Source organism: Rhinopithecus roxellana, chromosome 5, assembly GCF_007565055.1.
Source record: "Rhinopithecus roxellana isolate Shanxi Qingling chromosome 5, ASM756505v1, whole genome shotgun sequence".
NCBI classification, from domain to species: Eukaryota; Metazoa; Chordata; class Mammalia; order Primates; family Cercopithecidae; genus Rhinopithecus; species Rhinopithecus roxellana.
Genome location: NC_044553.1, coordinates 158192672 through 158207448, shown reverse-complemented (window position 1 = coordinate 158207448; position 14777 = coordinate 158192672). Strand labels below are relative to the sequence as shown.

At 53.0% G+C, this 14777-nt stretch overlaps 1 protein-coding gene across 4 annotated transcripts in view; it reads right to left on the bottom strand.

Moving 5' to 3' along the window:
* The window catches only part of HHIPL1 (HHIP like 1), a 31390-nt gene extending 26550 nt beyond the window's left edge, over positions 1-4840 (bottom strand). For all 4 annotated transcript variants that reach the window (XM_030929721.1, XM_030929722.1, XM_030929724.1 and 1 more), the window contains exon 1: positions 4411-4840. In XM_030929721.1, coding sequence (XP_030785581.1) covers positions 4411-4665 — 255 coding nt within the window. In that variant the 5' untranslated portion in view covers positions 4666-4840. The remainder of the gene's footprint in view (positions 1-4410) is intronic.
* Positions 4841-14777: the final 9937 nt, after the last annotated feature.

Genomic DNA, 14777 nt, shown 5'->3' with positions numbered 1-14777 from the left:
TCGCCCAGGCTGGAGTGCAGTGGCCGGATCTCAGCTCACTGCAAGCTCCGCCTCCTGGGTTCACGCCCTTCTCCTGCTTCAGCCTCCCGAGTAGCTGGGACTACAGGCACCCGCCACCTCGCCCGGCTAGTTTTTTTGTATTTTTTAGTAGAGACGGGGTTTCACCGTGTTCGCCAGGATGGTCTCGATCTCCTGACCTCGTGATCCGCCCGTCTCGGCCTCCCAAAGTGCTGGGATTACAGGCTTGAGCCACTGTGCCCGGCCCCGGCTAATTTTCATTTTTATGTTTTGCAGAGACAGGGTATCCCTATGTTTCCCACGCTTGTCTTGAACTCCTGGACTCAAGCAACCCTCCCGCCTCAGCCCGCCAAAGTTCTGGGATTACAGGCATGAGCTACCGCACACGGCTTGACTCCTGTTTTATAGATGAGGAACTGAGGCTTAAAGAAGGCCATGTGCCAAGAAGTAGCCAAACCTGGGCTCACACCCAAGCCTCATGGCGCCTGGACTGGTGTTCTTTCTAGATTAGTCAGCAACACTTCATTCACCAAGAATTTACTGAGCAGAGATTGTGGCAGGCACATCTTGGTTCCAGAGACACAGTGAGGGGCAGAATAGACATCTGGAAGGCAACGAGAGCCCTCCATTCACCAAAGCCCAGTCCAGAACTACAGAGGGAGCAAAAGTTCCCCCAGGCAGCCAGGCCGAAGACCTTGGCATCCACGCGTCCCAATCACACAGCAGACGCTTCCTCGTGACCTATGTACTCTTACTTACACACAATGTAATATGGTGCCCAGACCAGGGTAGTCCAGAACTAGGAAGCGACAAGAGTGATTGCTACTGGCAAGAGAATGATCCGCAGCTTGGCCTCAGTGTGTTTGGGGGCAGGTGGCAGGAAGCTCACAGCAAACCAGCCCAGTATCGCAGGCTACAGCTGCCTGGGCCATTCAGTGCAGGGCAGAGAGCCCCATCTTGCCCAGAGTTTGGCATCCCATGTCACTGACACTCGTGACTTATGGCCGTGGGTCCTGAAGGTTTCTTATGTCCACCATTCATTTTTTGAAAGACCAAGCCTTTGCGCACAGTGTTCTGTCCAGCGGATATTCGCTCCTCATCTACTTCCTCCTCTGGCAAACTACTATTCATGACTCAAGGCCGACTCAAAGGTCTCCTCTTGTCCTCTATGTTCCTAGGGCCCTGACTGGTCCATCCCTGGCCCTTATGGATGCTCCCAATGCACTCTGTCCATATCTCAGGCATGACACTCACTCCATGGAATCTTATAGCTTACAGGGTAAGTTCTCTACAGCAGTCACTGCTCCATCGCCAGGGGCGCTCCAGTCAGTCAGCTTGGCTAGGATTTCGTTATCTCTTCGCTTGTCTGTCCACTCTACAGACTGTGGGACACAGTGGGGCTTCAAGGAGGGAGGCAGTGTGGCGAAGTGGTTAGAAGAAGGGTTTTGGAGCCAGAGCATACATTCCCCCTGGGGAATGCTTCTTAACCTCTTAATGCTCTTAACCATGGGCAAGCTCCTTAACCTCTCTGTGCCTATGTCCTCATCTATAGAACGGGAAAGGAGTTCCAACCTCTTAGAATTGTTGGGAGGAATAAATGGAGAAGATGCGTGTGTTTGTTCAGTAAATATGAGCTATCAGCATGCAACCAACATTCAGGAAGCCTTCCCTGAGGTATGTGGCCTTGTTCCCACACTCCTTGAGGAATCTCTGGCACCTTCCTGTGTGTGTCGGTCTCCTGAAGCGACGAAGGGGACTTTTGAGACTGGGCCTGTGACTTGCCAACTGCTTTTGGGTCCAGCATCCAGCACAGGGCTGACTCCTAACAGGTTCAGGAAGAGCCTGCTGAATACATGAGCCCGTAGGGCACATTTCATGGAGAACTCCATCAGAAACCATGCTTTGATGATTTCAGCGGCTTAGAGAGGCAACCCCAGTCACAGGGGTGGTTACTGATGTGGAAGCTCACACCAGATGCACTGGGAGTGCCACGCGCCATGGCTGTCCTCTCTCCTCCAGAGGACACAGGCACTTACTGGACAAGCCAAGCCCCAGGAAAGAGTCTTACATCTCCCCAAAGCAGGTGTGAAGGCCTGAGTGCCTCCATACTGCCAGAGATCTATAGGTAAGGCACCTCCACCACCTCCCCGTGTGGAAATCAGGAGGTGCCAAATGCAGACTCCGCCTTGGCTAGCAGAGAGCACGGTCCTCCCACCAGGGTGCTCCAGGAGGTCCCGTCAGTGAAACTGTAACCCAGCCTCAGTCGCCATCTCTAAGCTCACTCCAGACATGAGGTCACTCTGAGAGACGCCTGGGGTGAAGTGTTAGCAGTCACTTCACTGCTGGTTGCTTAAGGCCAGGCTGTCCTGGGAAGGTTCCCAAGAAAAGAGAGGTGCCCTGCCAGGGGACAGCATCAGGACTGACCCTTCCCTTCCTCCATCCACCTGCCCCCCTCACTGCCCTGCTGAGTCAGGCACATAGCGAGTGCCCAATAGACAAATGTGGCATGGATGCAGGAACTCTGCTATGTGACAGGGGTGGGGAGACCAAAGGACCTGGTCCTGAGGAGCCCCCAGGCTGGTGAGAGAGGCAAATGCTTGGCCAGACCATTCCCGTGCCCTTGAGGCGCACAGCATGGGAGTCCAGCAGAACCCACCTAAAGGTGGCCAGCCCACCCTTTGTTGCATTCTGAAGCTCCCAAGGTCCCCCTCCTCATCCTCCCAGAGCCTACTGCTTCCCACCTAGATATGTGTTCACATCAGCGAGTGTGGTCCATGTCCCCACCTCAACCACCACTGAGCTGTGTGACCACTGGGCAAGTCCCTGCCTCCCTCTGAGTCTTTCTTGAATCGGGCTCCGAGCCTCACCTGGACCCTTCCCAGGGCTGGGCAGCCAGTGAGGGCCAAGGAAACCCTTGAGAAATCCAACTGCAAACATTTACCGAGCCCCTAGTATGTGGCATTTAATCTGCATGGCAACCCAGAGGACTGGTTAAGGCTTTATTTTATATATTCCATTCCATTCCATTCCATTCCATTCTATTCTATTCTATTCTATTCTATTCTATTCTATTCTATTCTATTCTGTTCTATTCTATTTTTGAGACGGAGTCTTGCTCTGTTGCCCAGGCTGGGGTGCAATGGCTCGATCTTGGCTCACTGCAACCTCTGCCTCCCAGAGTCAAGTGATTCTCCCGCCTCAGCCTCCCGAATAGCTGGGATTACAGGTGTTCCCCAACATGCCCAGTTAATTTTTATATTTTTGTAGAGATGGAGTTTCGCCATGTTGGCCAGGCTGGTCTTGAACTCCTGACCTCAAGTGATCTGCCCACCTCGGCCTCCCAAAGGGCTGGGATTACAGGCGTCAGCCACCGCACCCAGCTTCATTTTAAATACTGTGAGGTGCAGCAGTGACCTGCCCAGGTCACGAAGCTGGGGAAGTGACAGAGCCAGGATCAAACTCCAACTCCAAGTCAGCCCTCTTGCCCTTCCCCACACCACCTGCCCCTGCTGGCCGAAGGCTGGGACATGGCCCTGGCCACTGGGGCCTCTCCACCCCAGGCCTCTCACTAGCCAGATGCTGGGGCAGGAATGCCTTGTCCTGCCCCATTTCTGCATTCAGCCAGGCAGCATTTGCCCACCTGGGTGTGGTCAGGCACTGGGGCCTCAGACTCCCACAAGAGGAAAACAAACAGCGGTGGCAGCGCCAGGTGTGCACAGAAGCCGGGGCTCCCCCTCAGGGGGAGGATGGGGGGCCCAGGAACTTCAACACATAGCTGTTGCTCATTCCTGAGTGAGCTTCTGCCAGGCCAGGGCGCCATCCCCAGGAGAGGACACAGCACCCACAGAGGTGATGGCGGAAGTGGCAAGGGCATCAGGATGGGGGTGGGACTCTCGTGGGGGGCAGTGGCCCCAACCCCCGCAACAACCCCTGGCCACACGTTGACCACGTCCACGGCAGGGCCCCCTGCTTTCACTGCCCCTGGGACAACACAGAGGAGCACTGACCAGGACAGATGCCTCTCCACCTTGGTACCCCGACAAGGGTGCAGCTGCTCGGGGTAGGATGCTGGGGGCTCGACTCCAGGGGACCGGGGCAGAGGAGCCCCCAACCTCTGAGGAAATGATGACATCATCTGTCCGTCCCTCCTGCTTCAGGAGGGGAAACTGAGGCCCTGAGAAGGCCCAAGTCATAAAACGAAGGAATGGCAAAGCCAAGAGTCGCCCTGGGATGCGCAGTCTCCCCGCCCCGTGCCAAATGACTCCCTTTTGGGGACTAGAGTTCCAGAGTCCGCCGCCCACTCTTGGCCCTCGCCCCCGCGGGGTTCCGATCTCTGCTCCAGGACCCGGCCGTCCGCGCCCCGTCCCTCCCAGTGGCCGCGCGCCCGCTCACCTGGCACAGCAGGTCCCTCGCGTAGCCGGCGCACGCGGCCCACTCGGCGGCGTCCACGCGGCTCGCCAGGTCCCAGAAGCGGCGGGTCAGTTCGGCGTCGCGCCCTTCATCGCAGCAGCCGAAGTCCGAGTACTGCGCGCAGAGGCGCAGCAGCTGCGGCGGCCGGAAGGGCGGCCTGAAGTCCAGGCACTGCGGATGCGCGGCAGCCCCGAGCACCCAAAGCGCCAGCAGCGCCCCGGCCCCGGCCCGAGCCATCGCTTCGCCCCGCGGGGGAAGAGGCGGAGGGACGGCAGCCCGAGTCCCCTCCCGGGGCGCTCGCAGCGGCGGGGAAGGGGCGGGCGCTCCCCTCCCCTACACGCAGGGCCTCCAGTTTGGGGACCTCCCCTTCTAGGAGGCCACCTCTGGTCGGGGACATGCGGCGGGACTGAAGGAAGAGGGACGCGGCGCAGAATGCGGTACGACCTCTTTTAACCGCTTTCCCAATTCAGTGGGAGTGGCCGGGTTTGTGGAGAGTCCCGGTGTGTTTTCCCGGTTCCGCCTGGGGCCCTGCTTCCTCCCCACAGGGCGCTATTTAGCCAGGGAGGCGCAGGGCCAGAGGGCTGGACTCCTGGGCTCCGGTTCCACCACCCACTGGGCTAGGGGAAGGGATGCCCGCAGCCGGTCCCCGAAAGCTCTCACGTAAGTTTAAAAATGGGGGAGCGAGGGAAAGGACAGGGGGTGTTGCCCCAGGACTCTCAGGGAGAAGCGAAACCTGGCCTAGGGGTGGGGAGGGGGGACGGAGCAGCTACCGCAGTCCACCCTTGGCCCTTACTGTGTGCTTCCCAGTCTCTGCTCCTGGGGCAACGGATTCTCCTGCAGCCCAGGACCCACTGGGGCTTCCCACTTCCACTCTCGCACAGGGAGCACTGATGCGTCTACCCCCTGGGGTGGGCATCTAGCCCTTTGTTCTGCTGCCCCTGCTGAAGATTCAGACCCAACCCCGCCCCACCCCCCAACACACACATGCAGACGCACACACACAGCCTCACCTACCCCAGAATCTCACAGCACCAGAACCACCCAGGCATTTTCTCAAGTGGACCTCAGCATTTGATCCTCCCTGGAGTGTCCTTCCCCATCTTCTCTGTCCAGTGAGCTCCTACTCCATCTTCATGGCCCCAGCGCACACATCCGTCCTCTGCAGGTCTCTTTGGACTGTCCTGGGGGACCGTGTTTCTGTCTTTGGGCCCGTGCTCCTGGCAGAGCTGGGAGTGGATTAGATGCAGCAGGGCTGGAGCCCTCAGAGGTCTGTGGCTCTGGCCTGAACAGGTACAATGTAAGAGTCAGTGTCTCTGCTGGAGACTAAACATCTCTGAGTATTTGAAACACGGGAAATTTAATGCAGGGACTTGAAGTCAAAGAGGCTAAGAAGCCATACAGGCAGGGCTCAGTGAAGTAACCTTGAGATCAGCAACAGTAGGAACAGTCCCCAGGTCCTTGATGCAGGGAGAGCAGATGTTACCGGAGCCAAGGAGCTATGGTCACCTTGTAAAAGCTGGACCCTCACAAGGCCTGTCGGGCCAGAGCTGGAGATAGCCACCGTCAGAGATGCTGCACAGACAGAGCGGGACAAATACCCCGGCTTCTCCCTGCCACCTCCCCTCCAACTCTCACCTGTGACTTTCATTGGCTGAACCTAGCAGAGGGCTGCTAGGGTGGGAAATGCGGACCGCAGGGGCTCCCTGCGTAGAGAGCAGGGCACAGGCAGAGCCAGGATGGAGTCGGAGGGCACACAGGCCCAGGGAGGGCATCTACGATAGCCCCTACTTCCCAGCTGGGACTCAGAACTGGGTGATAGTCACACATCACCACAGGGCTCCAGATGGGTGTACAGAGGCGGAAGTGACACAGAGCCTGGGCCATAGCCATGAGGTTTGGACTCCTACAGCCACAGAATATGTCAGACACAGCCCAGCCCCAGCCAGAGTAACATCAATTCTTACCCTAAGACCTATTTATCTCAGTTCCTGTTATTTAATATATCCTGACTGGCTTTCCAGAAAAACAAGGCTTGAAAAAAGATAAGAAAAGTCAGTCAGGGGCCAGGCACAGTGGCTCATGCCTGTAATCCCAGAACTTTGGGAGGCTGAGGCAAGCGGATCACCTAAGGTCAGGAGTTCGAGACCAGCCTGGCCAACATGGTGAAACCCCGTCTCTACTAAAAATACAAAAATTAGCCAGGCGTAGTGGCACACGCCTGTAATCCCAGCTACTGGGAGGCTGAGGCAGGAGAATTGCTTGAACCCAGGAGGCAGAGTTTGCAGTGAGCGGAGATCATGCCATTGCACTCCAGCCTGGTTGACAGAGCGGGACTCTGTCTCAAAAAAGAAAAAAAAGAAAAAAAAAAAAAAAGAAAAGTCACAGTCAGAAGGAGCATCAGAGCCAGCCTGGGACATGACACAGATGCTGAAATTACCAGCCATGGAATTTAAAATAACTATGACTAATATGTTATGGGCTCTGGTGGGAAAAGTTGACAACATCAAGACCAAACACCTCTGAGTATTGACAAGGACATTGCAAGGACAAATGGGCAATAGAAGCAGAGAGGGGTCCACCTTAAGAAAGAAAATAAAGGCCGGCCGCAGTGCGTCACGCCTGTAATCCCAGCACTTTGGGAGGCCGAGGCAGGTGGATCACGAGGTCAGGAGATCGAGACCATCCTGGCTAACATGGAGAAACCCCATCTCTACTAAAAAATACAAAAATTAGCCAGGCGTGGTGACGGGCGCCTGTAATCCCAGCTACTCAGGAGGCTCAGGCAGGAGAATCACTTGAACCCAGGAGCAGAGGTTGCAGTGAGCCGAGATCACACCACTGTACTCTAGCCTGGGCCACACAGCGAGACTCGGTCTCAAAAAAAAAAAAAAAGGCTAAGAATTTTCTGAAATTCATGACAGATACAAAGCAACAGATCCAGGAATCTAAGAGGCATAAAGCAGGATAAATACCAAAAAATCGATAGCGAGGCACATCCTATGCAAACCACAGACAACCAAAGATGAAGAAAAACCTTGAGAGAAGCCAGAGGGGAAAAAATACCTTACCTATGGAAGAACAAGGAGAAGAATTACAGCAAACATTATTAGAAACCAGGCAAGCAGGCCGGGCGTGGTGGCTCATGCCTGTAATCCCAGCACTTTGGGAGGCTGAGGCAGGTGGATCACCTGAGGTCAAGAGGTCAAGACCAGGATGGCCAACATTGTGAAACCCCTGCTCTACAAAAATACAAAAAATTAGCCAGGCATGGTGGTGGGCACCTCTAACCCCAGCTACTTGGGAGGCTAAAGCAGGAAAATTGCTTGAACCTGGGAGGCGGAAGTTGCAGTGAGCCGGGATCTCACCATTGCTCTCCAGCCTGGGTGACAGAACGAAAGAAAAAGAAAGAAAGAGAGAGAGAAAGAGAAAGAAAGAAAGAAACCAGGCAACCAAGAGACAGTAGAGTGAAATATTTAAAGTGGTAGAAGAAAAAAATAAAAATAAAAAAAAACCCATCAACCTAGAAGTCTAGATCCAGTGAAATTATCCTTTAGGAGTGAAAAAGAAATGAAGACTTTCCCAGAAAAACAAAAATGGGAGAAATTCATCACCAGCAGATCTGCCCTACAAAAACAAAAAAGCATTAAAAGAAGTTCTTCAGGCCAGGCGCAGTGACTCACACCTCTAATCCCCACACTTTGGGAGGCCGAGGTGGGTGGATCACCCGAGGTCAGGAATTGGAAACCAGCCTGACCAACATGGCGAAACCCTGTCTCCACTAAAAATAAAAAATGTAGCTGGGTGTGGTGGCGGGCACCTGTAATCCCAGCTACTCGGGAGGCTGAGGCAGAAGAATTGCTTGAACCCAGGAGGCGGAGGTTGTGGTGAGCCGAGATCATACCACTGAACTCCAGCCTGGGTGAGAGAGAGATACTCTATTTTTTTTTTTTTTTTTTTTTTAGACAGTCTCACTCTGTTGCCCAGGCTGGAGTGCAGTGGCACAATCTTGGCTCACCGCAAGCTCTGCCTACTGGGTTCAAGCCATTCTCCTGCCTCAGTCTCCCAAGTAGCTGGGACTACAGGCACCCACCACCACACCTGGATAATTTTTTATATTTTTAGTAGAGACAGGGTTTCACCGTATTAGCCAGGATGGTCTCGATCTCCTGACCTCGTGATCCGCCCGCCTCGGCCTCCCAAAGTGCTGGGATTACAGGCGTGAGCCACCACGCCCGGCTGAGATACTCTAGTTCAAAAAAAAAAGAAGAAGTAAAGAAATTCTTCAGGGAGAAAGATGATATAGGTCAGAAATTCAACGTACTGGATGGTTATGGCAAATGGAGGAGTGACATGGATGAGAGCAACGTCATAAGAGATGGGAGGAAGGAACTGGAAATTCTGTTCTAAGTCATCACACTACACATGAAGTGGTATAGTGTTATTTGAAGGTGGACTTTTATTAGGGGAAAAAATGTATTTCCTCTGTAGTATCAGCTCAAATTTTTCTGCAAATCTAAAATTGTTCAAAAAGTCTATTAATAAAAAAACCCAGCTGGGCGCAGTGACTCACCCCTGATATTACAGCACTTTGGAAGGCCAAGGCAGGCAGATTGCTGGAACCTAGGAGCTTGAGATCAGCTTGGACAGCATGGCAAAGCCCTGTCTCTACAAAAAATACGAAAATTAGCTTGGCGTGGTGGTGTGTACCTGTAGTCCCAGCTACTTGGGAGGCTGAGGTAGGAGGATCGATTGAATCTGGGAGGTTGAGGCTGTGGTGAGACAAGATTGCACCACTGCACTCTAGCCTGGGTGACAGAGCAAGACCCTATCTTGAAAATAAATAAAAATGTTAAAGTTTTAAAAACCACATAAACAAAATATGTATTGCACACTCTAGCCCAACCATTAAAATAATTGTAAAAGAAATATAATTGATATGCCTTAAAAGAAGGTAAAATGAAATCATACTAATAAATGCGCAATTTTTTTTTTTTTTTTTTGAGACGGAGTCTCGCTCTGTCGCCCAGGCTGGAGTGCAGTGGTGTGATCTCGGCTCACTGCAAGCTCCGCCTCCCGGGTTTACGCCATTCTCCTGCCTCAGCCTCCCGAGTAGCTGGGATTACAGGCGCCCGCCATCTCGCCCGGCTAGTTTTTTGTATTTTTTAGTAGAGATGGGGTTTCACCGTGTAGACCAGGATGGTCTCGATCTCCTGACCTCGTAATCCACCCGTCTCGGCCTCCCAAAGTGCTGGGATTACAGGCTTGAGCCACTGCGCCCGGCCAATGCTCAATTTTTAAAACCAGAGAAGGCAGGTAAAAAAAGGGAGGTAGGACCGAAGAACAAGTATAATCAATAGAAAAAAGTTATACATATTGTAGACAGTAATCTGTCTCTATCAACAATCACTTTAAATCTGAATGATTGGAATAGATCAATTAAAAGACATAGATTGTCAGAGTGAATTAAAAAATAAGGCCTAGGCCGGGCACAGTGGCTCATCGCCTATAATCCTAGCACTTTGGGAGGCGGATGCAGGAGGATCACGAGGTCAGGAGTTCAAGACCAGCCTGGCTGATATGGTGAAACCCCATTTCTACTAAAAATACAAAAATTAGCCGGGCGTGGTAGCGCATGCCTGTAGTCCCAGCTACCCAGGAGACTGAGGCAGAAGAATTACTGGAACCCAGGAGGCGGAGGTTATAGTGAGCTGAGGTCACACCACTGCACTCCAGCCTGGGCAACGCAGCAAGACTCCATCTCAAAAAAAAACAAAAAAACAAAAAACAAGGCCTACCTGGCATGGTGGCTGTTGGCTCATGCCTATAATCTTAGCACTTTGGGAGGCTGAGGCGGGCAGATCACTTGAGCCCAGTAGTTCAAGACCAGTATGGGCAATGTGGCAAAACCCTGCTGCTACAAAAAATCCAAAAACATTAGCTGGGTGTGATGGTGTGTGCCTATAGTCCCAGCTACTCTCAAGACTGAGGTGGGAGGATTACTTGAGCCCAAGAGGTCGAGGTTGCTGTGAGCCATGATCACACCACTGCACTTCAGCCTGGGTGATAGCGTGAGACCCTGTCTCAAAATAATAATAATAATAATGAAATAAAAATAAACAACCAAGGGGCCCAACTATATTCTGTCTACAAGAAATCCACTTTAAATATAAAGACTGATAGTTGAAAAATAAAGAGATGGAGAAAGATACACCATGCTACCATGAATTAAAATAAAGCTGCAGTCACCACATTCATTTCAGATAAAGCAAACCGTAGTGATAGAGAAGCCAGAAGCTGGTTGCCCAGTCTCCACCAGTTAGGCAGCTCCCTGAAGGCAGGGGCCCCGCTGTTGAGCCCCCAGGGTATCTGGCGCATGCTGAGCATCTTATTATTTGTAAGAACAAATAAGCACATGAATGGACAAAAGGAAGGAGTGAATGAGTGAAAGGATGAGGGAATGAATGAATGATCAAATGCTCTGACTTGGTTATTTCTATAACCCGAGCTCCGGCCACAGCTGGACAATTCCACCAAATGCCATCTGGAGCCAGAGCTGTTTGTGTGGCAGTGGGGTGTGCACCACCAGAGCAACAGAGACAAAGCTAGTCCTTTGGGCCAAAGGTGCCTCAGACTCCATCTAATGGAAATGCAGCTTCGGAAGCCAGACCTGGGGCTGAGAAGTTTCCCAATTTTCTTTAGCAAATGATTCAGGGCCCACAAAGGCTGCCTGGCACAAGGGAGCCGCCTGGCCCTGCTCCAAATTTCCCATTAAGGGCTCTCCCTCAACCCAACCTCCGTTTCCCTATCTCTTGAGTGGGAGTGGGGAAGAGGTGAGACCAGGCCTCTGCTGGCCCCTCTGGGGCATGAGGGTGTGGGGTCCAGGAGCATTGCCCACATTTCCAGGAGCCCAGCAGGCACCATCGACTGCCACTACCAGGGCACACAGGCCAGTGGACACCCAGCGCCTCTCTGGTCAGACTGGGTTGGTGTGGGCACCTACGCATCAGCTCCCACAGACCAGGCTCTGCTAATTCCATGGTTTTGAGTCCCTTCTTCAGAAAGACTGGGAAGGCCTCAGGGCAGCCTGACAGGCCGCCTGTCCCCACTGTCTTGAGGAGAACAGCCAAGGTGTTGGTGAATCTGTTCTCCGCAGGGCCCATGCCTCCTCTGCCACTCTTTTTTTTTTTTTTTTTGTTGAGACGGAGTCTCCCTTTGTCGCCCAGGCTGGAGTGCAGTGGCCGGATCTCAGCTCACTGCAAGCTCCGCCTCCCGGGTTCACGCCATTCTCCTGCCTCAGCCTCCTGAGTAGCTGGGACTACAGACACCCACCACCTCGCCCGGCTAGTTTTTTGTATTTTTTTGTAGAGACAGGGTTTCACCGTGTTAGCCAGGATGGTCTCGATCTCCTGACCTCGTGATCCGCCCGTCTCGGCCTCCCAAAGTGCTGGGATTACAGGCTTGAGCCACCGCGCTCGGCCTCCTCTGCCACTCTTAGCTGCAGCAGGAGAATGTGCCAGGACCCATCTTGTGAGTGCTGGGGAGTGAGAGGGTCATTGCTCTGCCACCCTGGCAGCTGGGATACCGGTGTGATATAGATCATGGCCAGGCAAGGGGCCAGCACAGACCTCAGGCCAGAGCTGGCCTTTGTAAACATCCTTATGGAAAATTACCAAGAACAGAAGAAGGAACACCCAAGAACACACCACCAGACTTCACCCATGCTAATGTTCGACCACGCTCCCTTTAGGTGTCTGAAATCCTTTTTAAAACACGAAGAATTGTGTGCCGCAGTGTGAGAGGCAATGTGGGTTGGTCATGAAGAGCAGTGGGTTTGATTATGGCTCTGTAACTTACTAACTGTGTGGCCTTGGACAGGGCACTTGACCTCTCTGTGCTTTGGTTTACTCATCTGTTAAATGGGGGTAATCAATGAGGCCACTGGAAGAGTGCCTGGCATGTAGTATGTGCTCAACAAAGAGGAGCTATTACAGGCCCAGTGGGCTTCCGACACCACGGCCTCACGTGAGCCTCAGAACCTTTTCCTCTGCTCAGGTGGAACGTTCCCTGAAGGTGGCTGTATGCAGATTTCACAGAGAACACAGAACAGCATCTGGCATGTTCTTAAACTTTGTATAAATGGTCTCTTGCCACACTTTTCTTTTCTTTTCTTTTTTTTCTTTTTTGAGATGGAGTCTTGCTCTGGTGCCCAGGCTGGAGTGCTGGGGCACACTCTTGGCTCACTGCAACCTCTGCCTCTTGGGTTCAAGCAATTCTCCTGCCTCCGCCTCCCTAGTAGCTGGGATTGGAGGCACCCGCCATTACACCCGGCTGATTTTTTTGTTTTTTGTTTTAGTAGAGATGGGGTTTCACCATGTTGGCCAGGCTGGTTTCAAACTCCTGACCTCAAGTGATCTGCCTGCCTCGGCCTCCCAAAGTGCTGGGATTACAAGCATGAGCCAGCGCACCAGTCTCTTGCCACACTTTTCTTTTCTCTTTCTTTTTTTTTTTTTTTAGAAGGATCTTTCTCTGTCACCCAGGCTGGAGTGCAGTGGTGCAATCAGAGCTCACTACAGGCTCAGGCAATCCTGCCTCAGCCTCCCAAGTAGCTGGAACTACAGGCATGCATCACCACGCCCGGCTAATTTTTTATTTTTTTATAGAGATGGATGTTGTGTTGTTCAGGCTGCTCTCAAACTCCTGGGCTCAAGCAGTTCTCCCCTCCGGGCCTCCCAAAGTGCTGAGCTGATATGCACGCACTGCCACGCCTGGCCTCTTCCTGTACTTCTCTTTTTGTAACTTCCTTCTTTCCCCTCCATCTGGTGTTGGAGATTCGTCTACACTAAAGGGCAATTCACTCCATTTAACTGCTGTCTAGAACTCCACTCTCTAAGCAGTGCCACCATCTGCAGATCTTGCAAGTCACCAAAAAGCAGCTCAGACTGTCCCTGAAGTCCTGCCTGCCTGACAATCTGCTGGTCTCTCTTCAAAACATCTATTTTAAAATTTAAACTTGGAAAAGGAAAAACAACAGAAGACAGAAATGGGCATTTATTAAAGAGCCACAACTGTGCTAGGAGCTTTGCCTGTGCCACGTCATGCGGGCCTCACGTCAGCACCAGGTCCCAGTGGGACCCCATGGACCAGGAGGTCATCTTTCCCCAAATGCTGCCCCACTCCGACCCATGTGCCAACGGAACTCCACCCCCAGGTCTCTCCAGGTATTTCTGAGTCTCCAGGGGCCGTGCATGGACTCGAGGGCAAGTATTCTGAAGCCTCTATGACATCCCTTCCCACTCACACCCACCACCTGGGCCAGTCATTCCCCACCACGTGCACATCAAGAAGCTGACGCACAGAGAGGTGACAACAGCTAGTCATGATCAGGTCACAGAGTGGAGGGGTCAGGATTTGAACCCAGTGCCCGGTGGCTCCAGAGGCAGAGACTCTTCCTGAAGTCACAGGTGGAGTTGGTGGCAGTGGAAGGCTAGAACTCAGGGCTCCTGACACCCAGGAGAGTGCTCTGGCTGAGGCCCTCTGAGATGAATGCATGGTAGGATTGCTGCTCCATGTTTCAGCCTTGTTGAAGGCACGAGATAACTTTGCATGAAAATGCATGTATATATGTGTGATTAATTTGAAAGGGAAGCACCAAGCCATAGCCCAGCTCTCCCCTGCCTCCGGAAATTGGTCATGCTGATCAACCCTAGCAGGTAGCTCTCTGTCCCCCCGTGTCCCTCCTGAGCTGCAGGCCTCGTGTCTGTGGGCCTGCGTGCAGCCTCTGGCAATGTAGAAAATGAATGAATGAATGAATGAATGAATGAGGTGGACTCACCACTGCAGAAACGATTGGGGAGGGTGAAAGGGGAGCCTGACTCTTGCTAACCACATAACTAATGATGCCCTCAGAGGAGGAGACCCCAGAGTCCACGTCTAACCCCTGACGGCCCAAGCAGGGAAACTGAGGCCCAGGGAGGAAGAGGCCCAGGCTTACTTTCCTCTGGATGCTCTGAGGGTCACTTTCCTTTCCTGGAAGGTGGCAGGGGCCACCCCCACCCCTCATCTGATTCTCCTGCTTCTCAGTCCAAAGCCACTAGATTCTTCACAGCAGGGGCAGGGACAGGGCGCTCCCTACTCTGTGAGATTATTGCCCGGCAAAGCACCCCAACTGCTTTGCCCCTAAGTCCCACTCAGGACGGCAGGCAGAGGGTCCTGGCTCTCCATGTTCCCTGGACGTCCCAACTGTCCAGCAGCCAGTATTTCCCTGGGGCTATCCTATCGGGGCCTCTGGGACACTTCTTCCCTGGGACCCCCACCTCCCAGACCCCAACTCTACCTCCAGCTCGTTGAGT